Source organism: Cyrtonyx montezumae, unplaced genomic scaffold (genome assembly GCF_038088225.1).
Source record: "Cyrtonyx montezumae isolate F1298 unplaced genomic scaffold, pur_monq_1.0 scaffold_3, whole genome shotgun sequence".
In the NCBI taxonomy this organism is placed as follows: Eukaryota; Metazoa; Chordata; class Aves; order Galliformes; family Odontophoridae; genus Cyrtonyx; species Cyrtonyx montezumae.
Window position 1 is genome coordinate 87,700,004 of NW_027072034.1, and position 21,628 is coordinate 87,721,631.

A 21,628-nucleotide genomic window follows, 5' to 3' on the forward strand; every position below is an offset into this window, starting at 1 on the left:
CTTCCTTAGCCAAGCAGCCAGTCCAGTCCTGGGCATGTACCTAGTGCTCAGCAGCAACCAAACACCAGTGTGCAATTGGCACTGTCTGGACTGAAACTAGGGCATGGGAAAAGCACAGTGCAGAACCAACTCAAATGATGGCAAATAATTTTATGCCTATTGATGTATTGACAAAACAGTCCTCTGAACAACAAATAAACAGCCCCTTTCCATTAATAAAGGAATTAGAGAAGTTTCCAAGGTATTTTTTTGTCTATCTGCAACTCCATTTTCAGTTGACAAATACAGTATGAATTTTCAAATGGAATGTATATTCTTGCAATCAGATATTCAATGCAAAAATTTGATCCTTTCTTTTAAGCAGATTTCAAGACCTATCTGAACAGAAAAAAATATCCCTTGCTTCACCATTATACCTTATTCATGTTATCACTTTTTGAACATATGAAAACAGTTGTTCATAAATGTACAAGAGTGAAGTATGGGTGAAGTAAAATTTCAAAAATCTGATGTTTGCCTTGAAAACTCAGAGGTCAAATATCCTATTTGTTTTTGCTACTCTATGTTCTAATAAAAATATTTTTAATAAGTTACTTACATGCAGTAACTATATTATCTACACAGCTTGAGACACTTGAGACAATTCTTCATTCGGTATGTCCCAGGCAAGCCAGAAGGTTGAACACCTATGAACTCTTTTGTTATAAAGCCCATGGCCAGTATTAATTAGACCTGTAATCTTTTATTTTAAAAACATGAAACAAATCACAATAAGCTTATATAAAACCCATCAAAAATATCCACAATGCCATTACATGATAACAAAAAAATACTGTATGAGAAAGACTTACACATTTTGATCCAAGCCAACACACTTTGTAATGCAAAGTATAGAATACATAGCTGTTCAGGAAATATCCTAGAATAGCAGATGTCCATACAGATATCTCTGTTAAGGGCATGATCTGTGTAACTGGGCAAAGATATGAAAGCCGGAAGTGAGAGTAGTCTTATAACACCTCTGAGAATAAATATTTGATAGAGAACCCTGATGGAAAGGGAGGGAAATTTGGATGCAATAGGACTAAATTGTGCAAAGATGGGAGTACTTCAAATGACATCACAGCAACAAATTTTGCTCTCTCATTAGGGAAGGTTGAAAAAAAATATCACTATTTATAGAAAATATTTAAGACAACTCTAGAATATACATTAAAGGGACATGCCTGATGACATGGTTTCATAGCCAATTTTGCTGTTATTTCTCCCCCTTTGAGCCCTTTTTTTTCATTTTACCCACCTTATCTGCAAACACCTGCTTGTTTTTATAAGACATCTAGTAATGAACTCTGGTGTGTGTTTGCAGGTAGACTCAAGTTCAATGAAAAAAAAATCCAGGCCTAAGATAATGAGTCTACTACCCCTCCACTGCTTTTCCTAGCTTATATAGAGCACTGTAGTCAGAGGAAGGAACAGACCCCAAATATATCACATATACTACTTTTTCCCCTTAACTGTGGGTATATACATACTTTTGATTACCTAGCAATGAGAAAGAGGGGAAAGCCTTACTTACGTACATCCCTGTGTCAGCAAGATTAGGTATAACAGAGGTAGTACTTCACAGAACAATAACATTGCTCGGCACTGACTCTTCCAGAGAGTATACAGAGGACAAAAACATATGGCCTACAACCAACTAGTAGAATTTTTCAAACTGCTATATTAGCTCATTCCAGTAGCTCTAGTCTCTAATTCTGCATCTCTATGTATGTACATGTGCCACAGAATGACCTTCCTAGACACAAATAGTCAATTTTGCCTCCAATATTTATAAATAATTGTTAAACAGCTTTGGAAAAATAACTTTTGGCCTTATGCACTTTAAGTAACTACCCTCAAGATTCAAACTTCCTGGCCTGCTAGAACACAGCAGAGGCCAAAAAGTCAAGAGAAGGCAAAAAAAAAGTCACTTTCCAGTTTGCAGTCACTACCCTCAATCATCTTGAACAATGCTTAACTGTAACCGAAAATTGAAAGAATCAATGCCCCTTTGCTGAAATATCACTTCCCAAGAATTCAGAATATTTAAAGTCACTACCCAAAATCTCCAAATTGCATAGGTACTTCAGTGGATAAAATGCTGTCTCATCAGTATTCAGTTGTTTGAGTTACTCTTCAGAGGGCAGAATTAACTTTAAAAGGTGATGTGCACAGTTGTCTGTCTTCAACCATCCAAAATGCCCAACTTCCTGTTCAGTACAGTACTCCTTCTCTACGTTTTTATTGCACCTCAAGTCTACAGCAACTTCTGTTAGAATAGTTATTTGTCTTAAACATCTTCAACTTCATTATCTGTACATTTTTGTACACCATTAAAAAAATAAATATTTACAAAGTGACATACAAATAAATAAACACTTAAGTAAAACTATGTTTTGTTTGTCTATACAAAAAAATAAAAGCAAGAAAAGAAATAGGCATGCAACTTGGTCCCCTTTTTCCTGAGGCTGAAAAAGTGTACACTGGAATGGAAAAAGCAAGGAGATGACTTTTTGGTAGGCTTGTTAAATTCCAGTGTAACACTGCACATAGACACACACACTCCCACACAGAGAGGACTCAAAGGGCAGGGGACTGATTTAGTGGGCTACTTTTAACTCACTACAAAAATAGTATTTAAATTACATTACAGTCACTGCATACATAATAAGTTAATTCCAAATAGCAATTACAGGTGAGAAATGTAATATTACCAGCTGTTTCATGTTCATCTGATGTCTGTGGCAAGAACTATGAGAATTTTTGCTAGAGTGCCAAGTACCTTCCAGAAATTAAAAATGAGATCACCCATATCAGATTTGCTTAATGCTGGTAAGCCTGGCAGAATTGGGGGGGGGGGGGGGGGAGAAGGGAGAGTATGTGGGTACAGAGGATATAGCAGCAGTTGCAGAAAGAAATCGTCCCAGTTCTCATCATTTCTTTGTTCATTCCTTTAATGACTCTATGAATATGCAAGAGTCAAAGAAAGCGTGGGTCCTGAATATTAGGCAGCTTCTTTCTCAGGTTCCACGCTGTTCATCTCTACCATGGGGTTCTTCTCTACAGAAGGTGAGGACGGGGAGCCTGTTTCTGCCCGTCCTTCAAAGCTCCTGGAGATGTCTTCGAAAGTTCTTCCTTTGGTCTCCGGCACTTTGAAGTAGGTGAAGATGAAGAAGATTACCAGGAAGACAAGGAAGATAAGGAAGACATATGGGCCACATAATTTCTGTGGTGAGAATAAAAATAGGAGGCATTTTTAAATATAAAAATATTTCAAAAAATAAATTCAAAAGCAAAGCCATTTCCTTCTCCAACAATACCCTCACTGAGTTACCCTCAACACAAAGATCTTTTTCAAAATAACACATTCCTGTAGACTTCTGAAATGATTTAGTACTGTTTCTGGTTGACCAAAATTGAGGCCTTTAGAGGGAAAGTTTAAATGTATTAAAATGGCTCTAGACTACAAGCAGTAACAAAGCACAATGTAAAGCTAGCTACAATACTCAACCTTCAATAACAATCGGAACACAGAACTGCAGACCCTTGGAGGACTGTCCAGGACTGACTCTCTGCCCAAAGCAACACCCGAATTCAAAGACATCAGGCTGCTAAGAACAGAACCTACAGCCAATCTGAACATCCATGACAACGGTGCAGCACTCTTGAAGCGTTTTGCAAACAGAGTCCTTACCTCTGCATAGGGGAAGAGCATTCCCACTAAGAAGTTAGAGGTCCAGTTAGAACAACCAGCCACTGCCATGGCTGCAGGCCGTGGACCTTGACTGAAAAGTTCTGCCACAATGAACCAAGGGATAGGCCCAGGGCCAATCTCAAAAAGGGCGACAAAACCGAAAGTGGCAATAATGCTGATGTATCTGATCCACCCCAAAACGTCCTGCAAGGGAACAAGATATAGTTAACTGCAATCTGAGAAACAATCATGGAACAGAACAATGCTCCCTAACGATTTTCTTAGTTGTACTATGAATGCTATGGGCAGAGTTCCTGACATAAGGAAGCTACACTTCTAACCACAGCCCATGATAAGACCTAGACCCAGCTGTAAAAGCCTTGCCCTAAAATTCTGCCCTCTACAACTAGTCTTACAGATCCCCTACTGGGGTTGTTTTATCCAAGCTGACCAATTACTCACCTTCAGGGCCAAAGCAATAGTCATAATAGCAGCACACACAGCCATGCCACCCAAACCAACTAAATGGAGAGTTCTGCGCCCTGCATACTCTACCAGGAACAGCTGAAAACAAAAAAAAATTCAGTGACTTAAGAAGCAAAAGCAGCAGAGGCTCCCTCATTCAGCATGCACCACGCCTCTTTTGTATCTTCCTATAGTCCTCAATGCCAAGTCCTCAGGTTACTCTTTGGTAAAGTATTCCTCTTCTTTCAGCATTCCCTCATCTTCTACTCCCCCCATCACTCTTATTTTCATCCCTAACTTCATTTCTTCCTCATAAAAAAGTATTTATTATTTTATATATATATATATAAATATACTATTATATAAAGTATTGTAGAAGAGAACATTATATGTTACACACACACACGTTATATATATATATATAATTATATATGATGTTCTCTTCTCCTACAATACTTCTAATGAATTCTTTTCTTTACTCTTGTAGGCCAATAGTTAATCCACTGTTTTACCACAGTAAAGCCACTTGTCTTCAGTCAAATCTCTCAGAAGATCCCATGCAAACAAGCTACTTCTCACAAAAGAAGGCCCATTCTACTTACTGACACAACAGTGAAGATTGTGTTTACCACACCAGCTCCAATGGTAGCATACACAGGCTGTGTGATACCAGCTCTTTCAAAAATCCCTGTAGAATAATAGAATACCTAGGAAGAGAAGCAAGAAGTTGAACACCATCAGTTTTAGAGTTTGAAAGCATGTTCCTCATTCGATACTTAATGGCACAATCCTATCAAGCACTCAGCAGTATAAAAGCAGCCAACAGCATAATCCCAGTCAAGTTTCATTCACTTGACGTGTGACTGTAATGTCTTGCCAGGGTATGTGCAGGACAAGTAAAGGCCAAAATGATCTCCACCTTTGCAGCCTCTACACTATCACAAAGAAATGTTTTCCAGGTAAGACAAAAGACATCTTTGAAGGACTAGTTTTCTCAACATTAGCTAACGACTACCTTGAAGCACAAATACAACAAGCCCAATAGGTATAACAAAAGTAACTCACAGCATTGATGCCTGAGAGCTGTTGAGAGAGCTGTAGCATGATGGAAATGATAATGGCTTGACGATAGTTTGGAGAGCGGAAGAGCTCTAGGACAGTTGCTTTCTTTTCCTGTGACATTTTAGCACTCTCTTCTTTCATCTCCAAGATGTCTTGAGATACATCCTGTGTACCACGGAGCTTCTGGAGAACTGTAGGAAAGAATCCAAAAGCACAAGGTGGAACATTCCCATAACCACTAAGTTCCCCCAGGTCCTGCCCAGCTATTTGAGGGAAGACACAACCATACGCCAAGTCAGTGTTTGGACCTGCTCTGCTGCAAAGGCAAAGCTTCTAGATATGCCCCCTCAGAGACAAGCTCTTACCTGTCTGTGCTTTATCTTCCTCCATCTTGTTGATCAACAGGAAGCGGGGGCTCTCAGGGCAGAAAAGAAGAGCCACACACTGCAGAACTGCTGGGAGAATCGTGAACCCCAAAAGCAATGGCCAAAGTGTTTCTGTCCCCATTATCTCACCAAGGCCAAAAATCTAAACCAAGAATTTGAGAGAAATAAAATTATTTCAATATACCAATTCCTTACCCCTGTGCCAGAGAGTATGACAGGACAAGATATTGCTCCTGATGACAGACAGCCTACTTCACAAGACCGAGCCCACAGAGCATTCCCTCACATGCTCTTCCCTCCAACAAGCTTGTCCAGCCTACCTGGGCCACCAGGATGCCTATAACAATGCCCAGCTGGTTGAGAGTTCCAAAGGCTCCACGAAGGCTGGTGGGTGAGACCTCACTGATGTACATGGGTACAAAGCCAGTGCAGAGACCACAGAAAAGGCCAATAATGAAGCGTCCAATTATCAGCATCTCCACTGCCTTTGCAGCCTTGGATAAGGCCATGAAAGCACCCCCAACAAAAGCCAAAATGTTCACCAGCAGCATGGAGTTTCTCCTGCCAAGACAGAAATACAACAACTGAGCTTTAACTGGCAAGAGAGTGAGAAAACAGACAAAGCTACCCAAGATGCTCATCTTGGGGGCAGGGAAAGAACAGTATTTCCTGTTCAGTTTCTGCCTTGGCCTTCAACAATTTTCTCATCTCTGCCCTCTTCCTCCCAAAACTCCACTGAAGAATATCAATTCACTAATAACTTGTACTCCTCCTAACTTACCTGCCAAATCGATTGACAAAAAGGCTGACTGAGAATGAGCCAATCATCCCTCCTACTGAGAAGATGGCCACAGAAAGGGACCACAGTGAGGTAAGAAGCTCCGGAGAGACAGTCTCCCCACTCCGTTGAGATAAAGTTCTGTTGAAGAAGGCATTAATGATCTGCAAGAGAAACCAGATAGGTAAGGAAGGTTTACAATTCCACCGGAGAGGAATTTGGGAAAATATTTGGGATGGTCTTTCTATTTTCAAGGAGTTGTGCAGGAAAAATAAACATTAACAAATAGTAGAAAGCAGCAAGTTATACAAGGGAAAGATCAGGGTGATGAAAGAGGAATAAAAATTTACTGAGAAGTTCAGAGACTGGTAGTAGAATGATGAGAAATGGATTGCTTCACATAGAGCTGTGATAATTAAGGAAAGTGGGTTTATCTTCCAAATGTTTTCAGACAATCAGAATCAATGCTGGTTTCTCAGGCATAAGTTAAAGAAAATAATAACAACCAGAGAATGGAGGGGAACATTTCTGGCAACGCCAGAAATCTAGCAACAGTAAAAGGCTCTCTGCAATGAAAATAATTAGAGACACATGAAGTTCCACAAAGTTAAGCCTGAAAGCTGACGCATTATGCAAAAACAATCCTTGATTGTTCCTTGGGACAAGGTGAGTTAAGACAAAACACACTGGGCTGTGTTTTGATTTGAGGCATCCTCTTTGATAACGAAGGGAGCACTGTAAAAACTGAAGACGATGTGGCCTCAGAATGCTAACCCCCAGCAGATGGCAGCAGGACATTAGCTAGGAAGGACCCTACCCCCCAAGCATGTGATGCAACATCTATTCCTGGAGGTGGGGTGGATGTGGTATTGGTGACTCAGTTCCTGAGAGAAGAACCATCTTAGTTACAAGAAAACCACATTTCTCATTTTCTTCTTTTTTTTTTTCCCCGCTGGTATAAGCATGATTTGATCTTTTACAAACACCAAATTGACACAACACAATTATAAACTAATGAACAAGTCAGAAATATAAGGACCTGAGAGAAACTAAAGCAACCGTAATTCCTACCAACCCTCTCAGCTTATCTCTGGTACACTGCCCTCTACATGCCTTCTTTGCCCCAGATGGTTCATTCTGACTCAGAATATCCTGCCTCATCTCCTGATCTGGTGCCAACAGGCCAGAAGCCTGTTCTTAATCAATTTGTAAGAGTGTGGGGCAGTGTACCACATAGTAAAATTAAAACACATTAACTGAATAGTGTTTTCTCCCCAGCTGTGCCCTAAAGGAGAAGGGGGAAGATCAAGACTACTAAGATACAAAATCACAATCCCTGAAGTAGGTGTCCCTACAGGAAATGGCAGATGGACTCTTTTCTTTCAGGGAAACTGCACTTCAAATTAAAACAATCGTTCTTTCTGATCTCCCTCCTCCCTAGTAACTTTCCTGTCCTTTTAATCACTTCTTTACTCGAATTCAAACTATTGTCTGCTTGTCAGCTCCTCTCCTTCCCATGCTCCCCCCCCCCCCAGCTCACTCTTCCTCTCACCTTCTCAGGAGCATTGATGACACCAGTGTTGTACCCAAACTGGAGAGATCCGATGGCAGCGACAGTAACAGCATAGATAAGGGACACGGTGATTTTCTGAATTAAAAAAAAATGCAATTGTTTGGTTAACTTGGTAGTTCATGCTTTCTACACAACTTGAGTTTCTCTTGAATAGAAATAGAATACATAGCTGGGCCAATTGTAATTAAGAGTCAAAAGATAAAGGAACGTGCTTTTATCCAGTTAAGGGTTGATACCAAGAACAGAGTCTGGAACCAGTGCAACTGAACAGTAAGAGTTTTCTGTGATTAGGAGAGCCTGTAAGATCCAACAATTATATTTCATGACATTTGACTATTTTCAGTTCATTAGTATTGAACACACCAGCTCCATTAGCAGCTGTTATTTGAGGATGACCTGCTTTATAGAAAAGCTTTGCTGACCTCTGAGATGTCATGAAACAAGGTTCTAACTCTTCCTCATGCAAACTGAGGAAGTCCCACAAAGAGCTTAGCACATGAGAGCTATATCAGCAGTCACTTCTCACAGTTAAAACTTGCACTCTTCAACAGCAGATTGGCTTTTCCCAGGCAAGAATTTTCCAACCCAGCCCCAGAGCACCTGGCACTGCAGCCTCCCTCCGAGAAGAGGCTTGTGCTACCAGCATTTCTCATTTATTTTTCTTGCCACCAAGTTGATAGCACACAGCTACTGAATTTGAGTACATGTCCATTTCTCTCTATACATATTTTTCATTTAATAATTACTGAGCACTCAAAGCCATCATAGCTCCATCCTGTGAAACTCCCAAAGACTGAGAGTCTGAATTGTTAGTGAAAAGCATCTGATATTTTCCACTTTTTTTTGAGTCTGCAAAGGTTAAGCCAGTTGTTAAGGAGGCAGGAGGGAGCAAGTGACTCAGGAATTGGAATTTACACAGCCAGCGCTGAGGGGCACTATTTGGAAATATCACGTTTCTGTGTAGAAGCAGCTGGAAGCTTTCAAAAAGTATAACAAGCCTTTCCAGTTATTCTGCTGGCAGGGATGAAGCACTCCATGGGGCATACTGTCACAGCTCCTCCAGTATTTCACTTCCCAGCTGGTTCCAGAAAGCTGTCAGTATTCATGCTACCTGTACCAGACTTTCATGAATGCAAGAGCTTCTGGCCTGTATGTCCCCACAAAGCTAACCAGTTAGGCCTCAATAAACAGAAAGTAAATTAACACATGGTTCCCCTCAGCTACATCATTTAAATATCACATGTTAAGGTCTCTTCCCGCTAATGTTAATGCTGGAAGAAAGGGAAATATCCCGACATTCCTGCATGGAGCAGATGATTCTCATGCTATGATTCACAGCTGAACATACTCCAAACAAGTTAGGCCTTCTTTCTGCCATCTTGTGACTTTTCCCTTCACTTCTGGTGCAAGAAATTCTGGCACAGAACCAACCTTCCAGAGCACCTAGATGCCAATTAACATATCTAAGACCTTTCAAGATTCCAGGCCTTATCCCTCCTAGCAGGTGTACCAAGGCTAAGGACAAAGTTCAGCTGTCCACATTTCCAATACAATAACGGACACAAGAGCATCCTTTCTCTCAAGGCCCTGCTTGTAGTAGTCACAGTTGATCCTTTTCCTCTGGATGCAACAGGAATTACAGGACACTTATTTTGTGGGCACCTCTTGCCTACACTGTCCACACAGAAGCAATTTATAACAGTTAGTTATTTCTCACCACCTTTCATACTCCATTCTCCTGACTGTTGCCAGTTATTCAACTCCCATCCAGACTCATACCAAGATATCACATGGTCTGACCTAGCCTCTCCAGTGAGAGACCACAACTTATGCACAGTTACAGCTAGCACATTTCCCAAAATGGAGAAACTCAGAAATGCACAGCAGCACCCACCCTACATAAAGGCCCAAGGTTGAGGTCTATACATTGATAAGACACTCAAACTAACAGCCCTCCCTCTGACCACTAGTAGCATCAGGATTCAGCAGCAGCGCTTGTGATGCATCTAGCTAGTAACACCGCCCTTCTCCTTTACCGATAGTAACCTCAGAGTAGCACAATTTGTTGAATCCACCTTGAAATGCCCCTGCCACACTCCAAGAGACTTTTGTCAGGTCTCCGAGTCTTTTAGCTCAGCTTCTCACACTGCCCTCGTCTCGCACTAGCAAGGGGAGGGGGGGAGGGTAAGGGCATGAGGCTCCCTGACACCGCCCTTCCTGCGGAGTAATAATCCCTTGGTATCCAGGACAGCAAGTTATCTGTCTGCATGTACCTAGACACACCGCAGTCCCACGGGTGCCTCAAAAAGGAACGGGAAAGGGCTTAGCTCTATTTTCTTCTGGAAATAGAGACGTAGTTTTAACATAAACCGCAACACCACGAACGAAGCGCCTGCCTTCGTTTTAGGATCACGAATCCGCTGCCATTAACTCCGGGGCAGATGAGCACTACACAGCCAACAAAAGACATGCCGTGATCGAAACGAATTGAATATGGATGGCGTCACGCGGACATCCAGAGACACACATTAAAACAGAACAACCCCACGGCCTGCACCGAGCCTTCCCAGAGAAGCTCCCTGCCTCTCTGGGAGGGGACAGGGGGGGCTTTCGCGGAGGCGCTGCCGGGAACCGCGGCCTGCCGGCCGGGCCACCGCATCTCTCCTCGCTCACAAACCGATGACCGCGGCGATGAACCACGACCCACCCCGCCAACCGCGATCACATCCCACCGAGAGCCCCCGGCACTCCGAGGAAACGAGCGGCCCGGCAAACCAGCTCCGCATCGGCTCCGACAAGCAGCCCGCCCGCAACGCTCACCTTCTTCTCAGCCATCTTCAGCACTTACTGCCGAAACGACCGCTCCCAGCCTAACGGAACCTAAAACGAGCCTCACCCACGCGAACGCAATAGAGCCGCGTCTACGTAACAAAGCACCATACAGCTTCGCGCTGTCCGTGTGTTTATAGGCTCTGCTCTGGGCGGGGCCAGAGGCGGGGCTGGGGGAGGAGTGGTCGCGGCGGGGTGCAATGCGGCCCTTCGCTTCCCCCCGAGGCGAAAGGGTTGGGGTTACGCGGCCGGTGGGGGTTATTGTTCGGCTCCGAGTAGAATTGAGGGTACGGGGCAGTGGCGTTCATTGCAGGTTTGTCGCTGCGCAGATATCAGCTGACTGTAATATGCCACTGGGTTGCGTGAAGAGACAGCGCTGTTTTGAAGCTGTACTTAAAAATGCTTGGGTGCAGTAACGAGCACGCACGGGCGGAAGCCTGAAGCCTGCTGCTACACTGGGTGTTAATTCCTGACTTTTGTGGACGAGAGTTCTGGATGCTTGGGTGTGGTTTTTGTTTCCTTACTTGGTTTGCTTGTTTGTTTTTTGTTTGTTTGTTTGTTTTTTAACATAGCTATAAGCGCTGGGGATAAAGCCTGAGGTGCGTTTTTGCAGCTGCACTTAGTCTCATACTAGTATTCTTTCCAGCCAAACTAGCTCCTGTATTATAAATTAATCTGCAGCCCATCCTTCAAGTTAAAAACAACAACAAAAACAAAAAAAGAAATCTCCCTGTTTCTATCAGGAGGGTAATGAAGGGTACCTCCTATTCCAGACGAAACCATTGTCAAACAACACAAGTCTTCACTGAACGCATAATATTCCGAACATTTTGAGAATGCCAACAGCTCAGACACGGGGCAGGGGTGAGGTTGCAGTCAGAGGAAGTTGTCATAATGTCATTTCCTTGCAATGACAACGAAAATTATCTGGGGTCTGGTCATCGTTTGTGTTACGAACTGTGTGGATACCATTTTAATTCCGTTTTTACTGTTTCTTTGCCACAGATCACAGATGGGTACATAACTGGAAAGTTATAGTTCGAATGGGTAACGATTTCCCTCACTCATTTCATGGGCCTTTTTGTGTTGTTTAAATAATTTTGACATCAGAAAATGAAAAGAGAAAGAAAGAAAGAAAAAAAAAACGAAAGAAAGAAAGAAAAAACGAAAGAAAGAAAGAAAAAAAAAAAAGAAAGAGAAAAAAAGCTGTTGTGTAAAAGGAAGTCTGCAAATTCCTCTTGATTAGGTTGCATGATAAAAGCTCCTCTGCGAGAAACAATGACGGGAAGGAGGTACACAATAACGCCCTGCCCAGATCCCCCTCGGCCCATCACCGGAGTCGTTAGCACATCAAAGTCTCATCTCCACATGCCCAGAGGGGCACAGTGGCAGATGAGAAAGAAACTGGGGGCTTAGAGGAAGTATCACCTGACTGGACCCCTCCTGGGGCTGCCCCATTGTCTCGGTGTGAGACCCAACACCCTGAGCGATGTTGGAGCACCTTTCAGGTCGGGATGGGGGCGTGGCGATGTGCACTGCGGCACGGGACATACGTTCCACAGGGCTTACAATTGGGTGTTTAGGGGAGGAATCATAAGTGGAAGGAGGGAAGAATCGAGGGCATTTGAGGAGGAACAATTGTGTGAAAGTGGAGAAATAAGGGAAAATAAGGTCTTGTCTTGTCCAAACGTCTGGCTGCCAAGTACACTTCTACTTTCCTCTGTGCCTGATGAGGACAGTCTGTCCTTACTTGCCATTAAATTTCATTTCTAACTCTTTTCCTAGGTGAAGAGCTCTCTGTTTTGTTTGCACGGATGGGAGCCTGAGTGCCAGCCACTGCAATAGGACTCAGGATCAGAGGGGCCCACGTGCCCGTGGTAAAATGAGTGTAGGTGTGCAGGCAGCTTTATGGCAGTGAGTGTAAGGAAGGAGGTGCTTCTTGGAAGGCCAGAGAGGCCATCTGTGCTAGCAACTGGAGTATGGCTGCAGGCTTCAGGTCTCGATCAGGTGCCAGCAAAAATAATGTCTCCTATTTCTTTCCAACAGGTACAAGGGGCACAATAACACTTTTAGATAGAGCAAATTCTCAGCTACAAAGCCCTGTTGCTCAACACAGTCACCACCATTAGCTGTGCATTTTCACCTGTTGTGAACAAGAGCCTGCACGCCATGCTTGTAAAAATCTTCGCCAGTGGAGGTGATCCACTGTTGAAATGTACCATTGACTGTGCTCACATCCACTGTTTAGTTTCCATAAATACTCAGGAAGCGTTGATGAATGTCAACAGGTGCAATTTTTTCCTCATGGAGGAATTCAGTTCCTCACCTTTGCTTCACATACTCTTCCGTATCAGACACCATGTTGTCAGACTGCCCTTCTGCTACCATCTGTCACATGGCAACAAAATGCAATGGAATACTTGCAGGAGGATTCAACCTGCTGCCATAGCATCAACATCCACTTCTGATGTCATGGGCCAATATACTAAAGTAGGAGACATTACTTTCAGAGAAGCCCTTATATTTCTCACTATGGACATCCATGCTACTCAGTTTTGGGGTGAAGGGGGGGGATGTCAGTCTGAGATGCTGTTTGTGTTCATTTAAATGCTCTGTGTCTGTGCAGTAGTCACATATACATAGGTATTTATATGGTAAATATATCTCTTTGTATACATGTACTAGGAATACAGACCTGGTTGTATCTGGGATCAAGGAACTATGGCAGCCTTGCTTCTACCAAGCTCCTAGCTCTCTAACACTGACTAATCTTGGCTCACATTTATTTTTCTCATTCCTAGCTTATTTTCCACTTAATTAACATAACAAACTCCCATCCATCTTTAATCTGATTACAAAATGTCTCAATCTCTGGCATTAGTTCTGAATATATTCAATTACTGGTTAATCTGTGAAGTTACTATATTTGAAGAGGGTCTAAGCATTTCCAAATTTCAGAGGAAATCTCTAGACAGAAAAAAAAATCTACTCAAATTGCATCACTCCTACTTTCTTCTTGACCCATATGACTCAGTTGCATGTGCTGGGAAATTGACATTTAAAGATTACATTAATCTAATCATGAAGTATGATTAAATTAGTTTAAATACATGTTTAACATGTTTAACAGCAGTAAAAAAAAAAAAAATGAGAGAGAGAGACTGAAAACCCATCAATGAGAAACAGATTTCCCTAAGAAGTGCAGGGAAAATACTCCACCCTCTCATTTCAGTTGATTTTCCTTGTTATTCTACTGGTACAGAATTATTTATTTTGTAGTTTACATCACAGTCTGTTCCTCTTAAATACCACTTTTTTTTCTGTCCTAAAACATGCACCTACCTCCTGCATTGTTTCTATGAAGATCATTTTTGTGAAGATCATCTGTTGAGTGGCTATGGGGAAAGGACCTTAACGCTTCCTTAGCAGAGATACCTGATAAGCACCAACAAATACTGTCCACTTAATATGATTAGATTCGGTTTTTGTTTCTTGGTTGTTGTTACTTGTTTGTTTGTTTTTTAATGTGTGTGTTGTTGTTTTATGTGTGTGAATATAATCATAGAATAATAAAATCATCAAGGTTGGAAAAGACCTCCAAGATCATCTGTTCCAACTGTCCACCAACCAACAATTCCCCACTAAACCATGTGCTTTAGTACAACATCTAAATGTTTCTCAAACACCCCCAGGGATGGTGAAGCCACCACCTCCCTGGGCAGCAGCTGAGCACACTTTCAGAGAATAAATTTTTCCTCATATCCAACCTGAGCTTCCCCTGGCACAACTTCAGGCCATTCCCTTTAGTCCTATCGCTAGTTACACTAGAGAAGAGGCTGAACCCACACCTCACCACAGCCTGCTTTCAGGTAGTTGAAGAGAGTAAGTGTATTAATTGCATGAGGGTGGAGGCCCACTGCAGGTTAGTTGTCAGCCAGCCAGATTTACAAGGATAGTAAAAAAACCCACAGTAGGATACACCAGTATCTAGACAAGGAACAATGTGAATTGGGACTCATTGTATACTTGAGAAGCGTCATTTATTTATTTATATGTTTATATATAAATAAATTATATTTTGTATATTATTTATATAAATAGATTATATGTATATATTATTTATATATATAAATTTATATGTAAAATATATAATGTATTATATATAATATTTGTATTTATTTATTTATTTTAGCATTAGAACTCTTATAACTAAAATAACTTCTTTAACTAAAATAGTGCATGCCAAATAATGTTTCATTTCCAAATAACCTACATTTTCCAGCTGTTTTTATCAGAAAATGCTTATTCAACGTTAAGAAAGAACTTAAACAGGCAAGCCTGTTCATATTTTATCCCAAGAGCTGCAGCTGGAAAGTGGTCCTGCCAGAAGCACCTTGCTTTAGCCAAAGCATAGCATTTTGAGCATAGCACCGGAGCTCCAACAAGCATGGTTCTCTCTGGCAAACACATTTAATGTATACAAGATCTTGGCTCAAAAGGTACAATGAAGAGAAGGAATATAAATAGGAAGGAATAAATAGGAAGCTGGGTCCAAAAAATATTTTTATATACATTCCTCCACAACTTACTGGGAAAAGAATCTGATCAGCAGGAACTGGTCAACTTAGCATCATCACACTTGCTGTCCAAGCAAGCTCCTGGCAAAATAAATTCCACCTTCACCTGCTGCTTTGTCATATCTGCCCAGTATTCAGACAACTGGAAATGTTTCATGAAGTTCTTTCCCCTCAAGTTACTTATCACTCTTCTTTGATCTGCATTCAAATTCCAAAGGATTGTGGTGAATCCTTTCTCACGTTTCTTTCTGTTTTGTCTGAAGAACAAATTCTTCAGAGATAAGAGGTGAATGAACAAGAAGAATTATTATGCAGCGTTTGCTTTAAGAAATGATTTTGTGCTTTTCTGTTGTGTTTCTAACAAAAGCAAATTCAGAACAAAGGAGAGAGAGCAAGAGTGAGCAGGGGCTAGAGGCATCCCCCACAAACCGTGAGTTACATTCATTGTTGTGAGGAGCTCAGAACGAGTGGGAGAAAGGAAGAAAGATAAAAGGGAGAAACAAGGTGAATGGTGGGGAATAGGTTGGTATGTAGACAGCAGAATATTTAAAGAGTGAAAAGAGAGAGAGAGAAGAGAGAAACAGAAAGTAAAATCAAACTCAAACAGAACAAGAAAAATGCATAATAAGGTGAAAAAGAGATAATTAAACGGACTGGAGGAACAAAGCAGAAGAATAAAAGAAAATATAGGAAAAGGCAGCAGCAGACTATGAGAGAAAAAGGATAAGGTAAGTTGATAGAAAAAACACAAGCACAGGCAGACAGAGGTACAGGAAGAAATTGTGGAATCAATGATGAGGAGAGTGCTGGCATAGCACTGGAGAGATCATGTCACTAATCCAAACTAGTCTTTAACCTCTGCCTTTTTCCTTGGTGAAATGTAGCTGAGGCTTCTTGAAAATTACCTTATTAACCTAGTCTGTTAATCAAATAATTACAGTCAAAAGCTCCTAATCACTTTAACCATCTCTTGCAAAGGGGAAGTAACTTTTACCAAAAAACAAACTAACAACAAAACCAACTGTAGAAATCAACATCCAGTAGACTAAACCATGAGCAACTTGAGAGCTGTTTCCTGCATCCAGCTCTTCACTACGAGAGAAATGTGATTTGGGTTGTCATATCTCACATGTGTGGTGAGGTTCCATTTTTCCACCTGCCATAGCACTTTAGGCTTCATCTGCTTCTTTTGCTATAAGCCACAAACCTAATTTTTTTCTGATTAAGACTGCAAAGGCAAACAGGCTTTCCATCAAAGACAGAAACCATATATTCTGTATTTTGTTGTTGATGATTATGGTTTTTTTAACTTGTACTGTCTATTTATCAGTCTTTAACATTGTTCTATATCTAAGAATAGCAATAATGAAGTATATACATGATAGTCATGGAGAATGCTGTACAAATATTTTTATAACTAACAGTCCTTTTTATGATCCCTCTCCATTTTGACCTCCTTTTCCCTGGTGTCTACAGGCAACAGGCAAGCTGTCTGAAACTGCTCAAAAGCTCCTCAGGACTGGGATGCTGCAGGGGCTGTAGAGGTAGAAGGCACTGGCAGAACTGTGCTGGCAGCTCAGGGGTAAGTTGCCAGGAGGCTGCAGGGCAAAAGAAAAAGGCTTTGGCTGAAATACCTGTGGCAAGGTTTTTAACAGACATTGGATCTTACTAGAGTTTTCTCTACCCTGAGCAGGAAACTGAATTTGAAAGGCAATGGAAGAAAACACACTGGCTACTTAAGTTCAATTGCAAAACATCATAAATTGAGGGAAAAAATGTTGAGAGTAGTAAAATTAAAGAGATATTTTCCTAGCAAAGTCTTGACCAGCATCATAGCAATAGGGAAACATACCAGGTTCAGTAGAGCGGTTGGGTTGGAGGTCAGCAGCATAATGAGTGGGGTGTTCTTGATTAGTCTTCTCCAAAGTAATCTTTATTTCATATTCTTGAGAAATAAATATATTCAGAAGGGGGCAAAAATGTTATTTCTTAGTGAGAAACATTTTTTCTCTGGAAGACATAGAAAGAAAACCTCTCAAGTACATGCAAGGCACTGAGCAAGCCCAAAAGAGAGATGACAGGAAGTTTGATATACTCTTCCTACTTAAAGAGATGCAACACTGCAATAATACAGATACTTCCAGAAAGTATTTGCTTTTTCACGGTATTTTATGCCTAGCTTAGCCAGTCCAGAAGTGTAATATGTGCCAGGGCACGCTGTCTGCTGGCACCTGGAGCCAGTCTTGGCCTGCACACCATGGCATGGGGTGGAGACACTTCAGCAGTGTAAGCCACTTTATCTCTTGTCCCCATTTAGGCATATTTTTCACACCCCAACATTAGTAACAGAAAGCTATGCACAGTCAGTACATACACATGCAGTATGCAGAAGCAAACCCACCCACTATGCATACATACTCCCCCACTATTACATGTATTAGACAAATGCATATATTAACACAGCAGCTCAGACACAAACACACCCATATACCTAGGCCCAAGCAGAGCTGCAGCTTCACAAATACCACTGCTGGAGATATTTCTCACCATGCCATATATTCTGCTCCCTAGTACATGTCCTCAATCACTTTGTTCCATGCAGGAACAAAGCCTGCATGGAGAGAACAGAGATTGTGAAAACTGGTTCAGTAGGACCACGTGCGATTACAGTAACAAGATTCACAAATAAATAAAGGAAATAAAGCCCCTGGATGACCACTCTGCTCTGCAGCCTTGCTCACCTCACTGCTGCTGTTAAAAATTAGCTGCTGTTGAGCTGGCAGAGTTCAACTCAGAGAAGGCAGGATTTGAGACTTGCCCTCTTCTTTTAGTGGGTATGTTTCACACAGTGGCTAAGCCAGCTGATGCACAGAGTTCAGCATTCTTCTCCCAGCAGGAGATGCTCTGACTTGCCCCATGGCAGTGCTACCCCTTCTGACACACTATACGGCACCTTCTATTTGCTGTTCCATAACAATGAGTAGAAGCAGCAGTCTGTGTTGTTATAAGCAGGATGGAAAACGAGGTGATGTGAAGAGTACTCTAAACTGCAACACACTGCTCCTCTCCTATACAGAGCTCTTCATGCACAGTGGACCAGGAAGAATGAGGTTAAACCAGCACTAGGAAGAGCCACCTTAGATTGCCAGTCTAACTCCACACTGCCAGCCATCAGAGAGAATGCCTTCTCTCTGATGAATGAAAGCATCATGGCACACAGTCCTCCCTTCCCAGCCCAGCAATTCTGCCCTCCCATCCTGGACACTGGCAAACTTGGGGTGGGTGTCTCCCCTACATTGACTGCTTATGCTTCATTTGTCTTCCTTTCTCTCACAAAACTCAGGCCATCAGCACAGCTGCTGACCTTGGCCCAGCCCCACACTTCTGGAGGAAGACCTCCATCCAGAGACAGCATGTTTTCCTAAGAGCTTGTGTTGCCACTCTTGGAAAACAGTCAGTGGCACTTCTGGGCAGACACACAATGTACCATATTACAGTGCCACAAAAGCAGGACGCAGATGGGGAGCACACCCAAGCCTGCTCCCCAGTGTGTGCACAGGGCTGGCTAGATCATCTTAGGATGCAGCCTCTGCAAGGAGGGGGGCCACAGTGGGTCACAGTTACCTTCCTCAACATCCAGTAATACTGCCTTTTATTTTGTCCTGCTCTTGCAAACCAATCTGTCTCTTCTATCACTCATTCTAGATGCTCCTTATACTGGATGATTCGTGCACTCCACCTGTCACCACTCACTTCTACTCCTACATACACATGTATCTGCTTGCCTGTGGCCCTCTGTGGGTTTTTTGATTGTTTTTAAAGTAGCATGATTACCTTCATCCACCCAGATGTGTGAGGTGCTGAGTACACTCTGCTTGGGTGAGGGGGGGAATTCTCAGAGGTCTATGTTACTTGTGCTTTTCATTATAAATATTCTGAGCTCTGATACAGATATGTGACACTGTGCTACTGCATGCCTGTACAAATAATAGTGTTTGAGATTACCAGTGCATTAATTCATAATATTGAAATGTGCACCTGTCTTTTCTTTCATACTCATCAAAATATATATATGCTCATGCTTTCATATCTGAGAATACATTAAAATATCTAAAATATTTATGCACATCCTCACAGAATCATTTATGTCATCCTCACAGAATCTTATCCCGATGAGGGTTTCCAGTCATCTGGACATCTGCTGGGAAAACAACACAGTGAGCTGCAAGTAAACCAGGAGACTCCCAGAGTCCACTGACGATAACTTTCTGGTTCAGGTATTGGACAGATCATTGCTGAGGCCTGGTGCTCACCAATGTGGAGGAAATTGTTAAAGTGGCAGTCTTAGATGCAAGAACCATGATCTGGTTGCATGTGTAATCTTGAGAAATGTGGGTGTGGAGAAGAGTGGAGGCAAGACCCTGAACTTCGGGGGAGTGAACTTGAGGCTGCTTGAGGAACTGTTGGTTGAGATCTGGGAAGCTGTCCTTCAGGACAAAAGAGTGAAGCAAAGCTAACTAATCTTTAAATATGCCTTTCTGAGAGTACAGGAACTCTCTATCCCCCAGTACAGGAAAACAGACAGAGGAGGCAGTAAACCACGATTCAGCAAGGACCTGCTTGTCAAACTGAGAGAAAAGCAAGGCATGTACAGGCACTGGAAACAAGGGTGTGTCACTTAGGAAGAATACAGGGATACTGTCTAGACATGTAGAAATGAGATTAGGAAAGCCAATGCACAGATGCAACTGAACCTGGCAAGGGATGTTAATATCAGCAAGAAGGGGTTGTACAGGTACATTGGTCAGAAGAGACAGGCCAAAGAGAACAATCTCCTCTGATAAATGTAGCTACTAACTGGCTACAAAAGTCAGGAAGAAAGCTGAGGTACTCATTGTAGTACCGCACTTAAGTTCTTTGCCTCAGACTTCACTGACAGTCAGGATCACATCCCTGAATCCCACATCCCAGAAACTCTAGGTGGGAACTAGGGGAGCAAATTGACCCCCACTATGCAGGTAGAGGAAGTCTGAGACCGCTTCATGAGACTGAATGAGACAAGTCCATGAGGCTAGACAACATGCATCCCATTCTGGCTGATGTGGTTGCTGAGCTGCTCTTCCTCATATTTTTGAAAAGTTCTGGTTGTCAAGTGAAGTCTATGGAGACTTTCATTTATAAGAAAGGGAGGAAGGAGGATCTGGGAAATTACAGGCCTATGAGTCTCACATTTATGCCTAGGAGATCATGGAACCAATCCTCCTGGAAAACATGTTAACGTATATGAGGGATGAGCAGGTGATTTGAGATAGCCAGCACAGCTTCACCAAGGGAATGATGGAGACAAAGGGAAGACTACTCATGTCATTCATCTGGACTTCTGCAAAGCCTTTGACATGGTCCCTCACCACATCCTTATCTCTAAATTGGAGATACATAGATTTGAAGGCTGGACTATTTGGTTCATAAGGAATTGGTTGGAAGGTCACAGTTACAGACCAGACCCAAACTGCAGGGAAGTTTGCTGTCTCCCTGGGGCCTGGGTCAGGGACATAGATAGAAGACTCCCGGATTTTATATGCCCCACTGACTACTATCCGTTACTCATAGTTCAGGCAGACAGCGATGAAGTAACTCAGAGAAGCCTGCGGACTATGAAAATAGATTTCAGGGGTTTAGGGTGATTAGTTCAAGGGGTGGGAGCACAAGTGGTGTTTGCTTCCATACCTTCTGGGGCGGTGAAGGACACAGAATGGGCTAGGAAAACACAGGTGATGAATAATTGGCTGAGAGGCTGGTGCAGAGACAGACACTTCGGGTTTTTTGACCATGGGGCAGTTTACTCGGCTCCTGGCCTGTGATCTGTTGATAGAATGCACCTGTCTCAAAGGGGGAAATGAATCCTAGCACAGGAGCTAGCTGGACTCATTGAGAGAGCTTTAAACTAGCTGTGACAGGGGAAGGGGATAAAACAGGGCTCTCCAGTAAAGAGCCTAAGGAGGCTGTGCTATACAGAGTGTCTATACAGAGTGGAATACAGTCTGTATAGACTTCTGTGCTATACAGAAGTCTATACAGAGTGGAAACAGGAACAGATTATCTGGGAGAACTACAAAGATGTTGTCTGAGCAGCCAGGGATTGGGTTAGTCTAAACCCAGACAGAATTAAATCTAACCAGGAACATAAAGGGGAACAAGAAAAAAATCTACAGGTACATCAGT

At 42.3% G+C, this 21,628-nt stretch overlaps 1 protein-coding gene and 1 long non-coding RNA gene across 2 annotated transcripts; both read right to left on the reverse strand.

The window, feature by feature from the left end:
- Positions 1-2,978: 2,978 nt before the first annotated feature.
- On the reverse strand, positions 2,979-6,555 carry LOC136052297 (solute carrier family 2, facilitated glucose transporter member 3). The gene is made up of 8 exons (XM_065742296.1): positions 6,431-6,555; positions 5,970-6,210; positions 5,629-5,791; positions 5,267-5,454; positions 4,804-4,908; positions 4,199-4,300; positions 3,737-3,940; positions 2,979-3,268 (listed from the first exon to the last, which is right to left on the reverse strand). The coding sequence occupies exons 1-8, from the start codon at positions 6,475-6,477 to the stop codon at positions 3,047-3,049; spliced, it is 1,272 nt and encodes a 423-aa protein (XP_065598368.1). The 5' UTR covers positions 6,478-6,555; the 3' UTR covers positions 2,979-3,046.
- Positions 6,556-15,580: 9,025 nt separating this feature from the next.
- LOC136051541 (uncharacterized) lies at positions 15,581-18,020 on the reverse strand. Its single transcript, XR_010622476.1, has 3 exons — positions 17,954-18,020; positions 17,259-17,351; positions 15,581-15,677 (listed from the first exon to the last, which is right to left on the reverse strand). It is a non-coding gene; the product is annotated as an uncharacterized LOC136051541 (long non-coding RNA).
- Between the last annotated feature and the right edge of the window lie 3,608 nt (positions 18,021-21,628).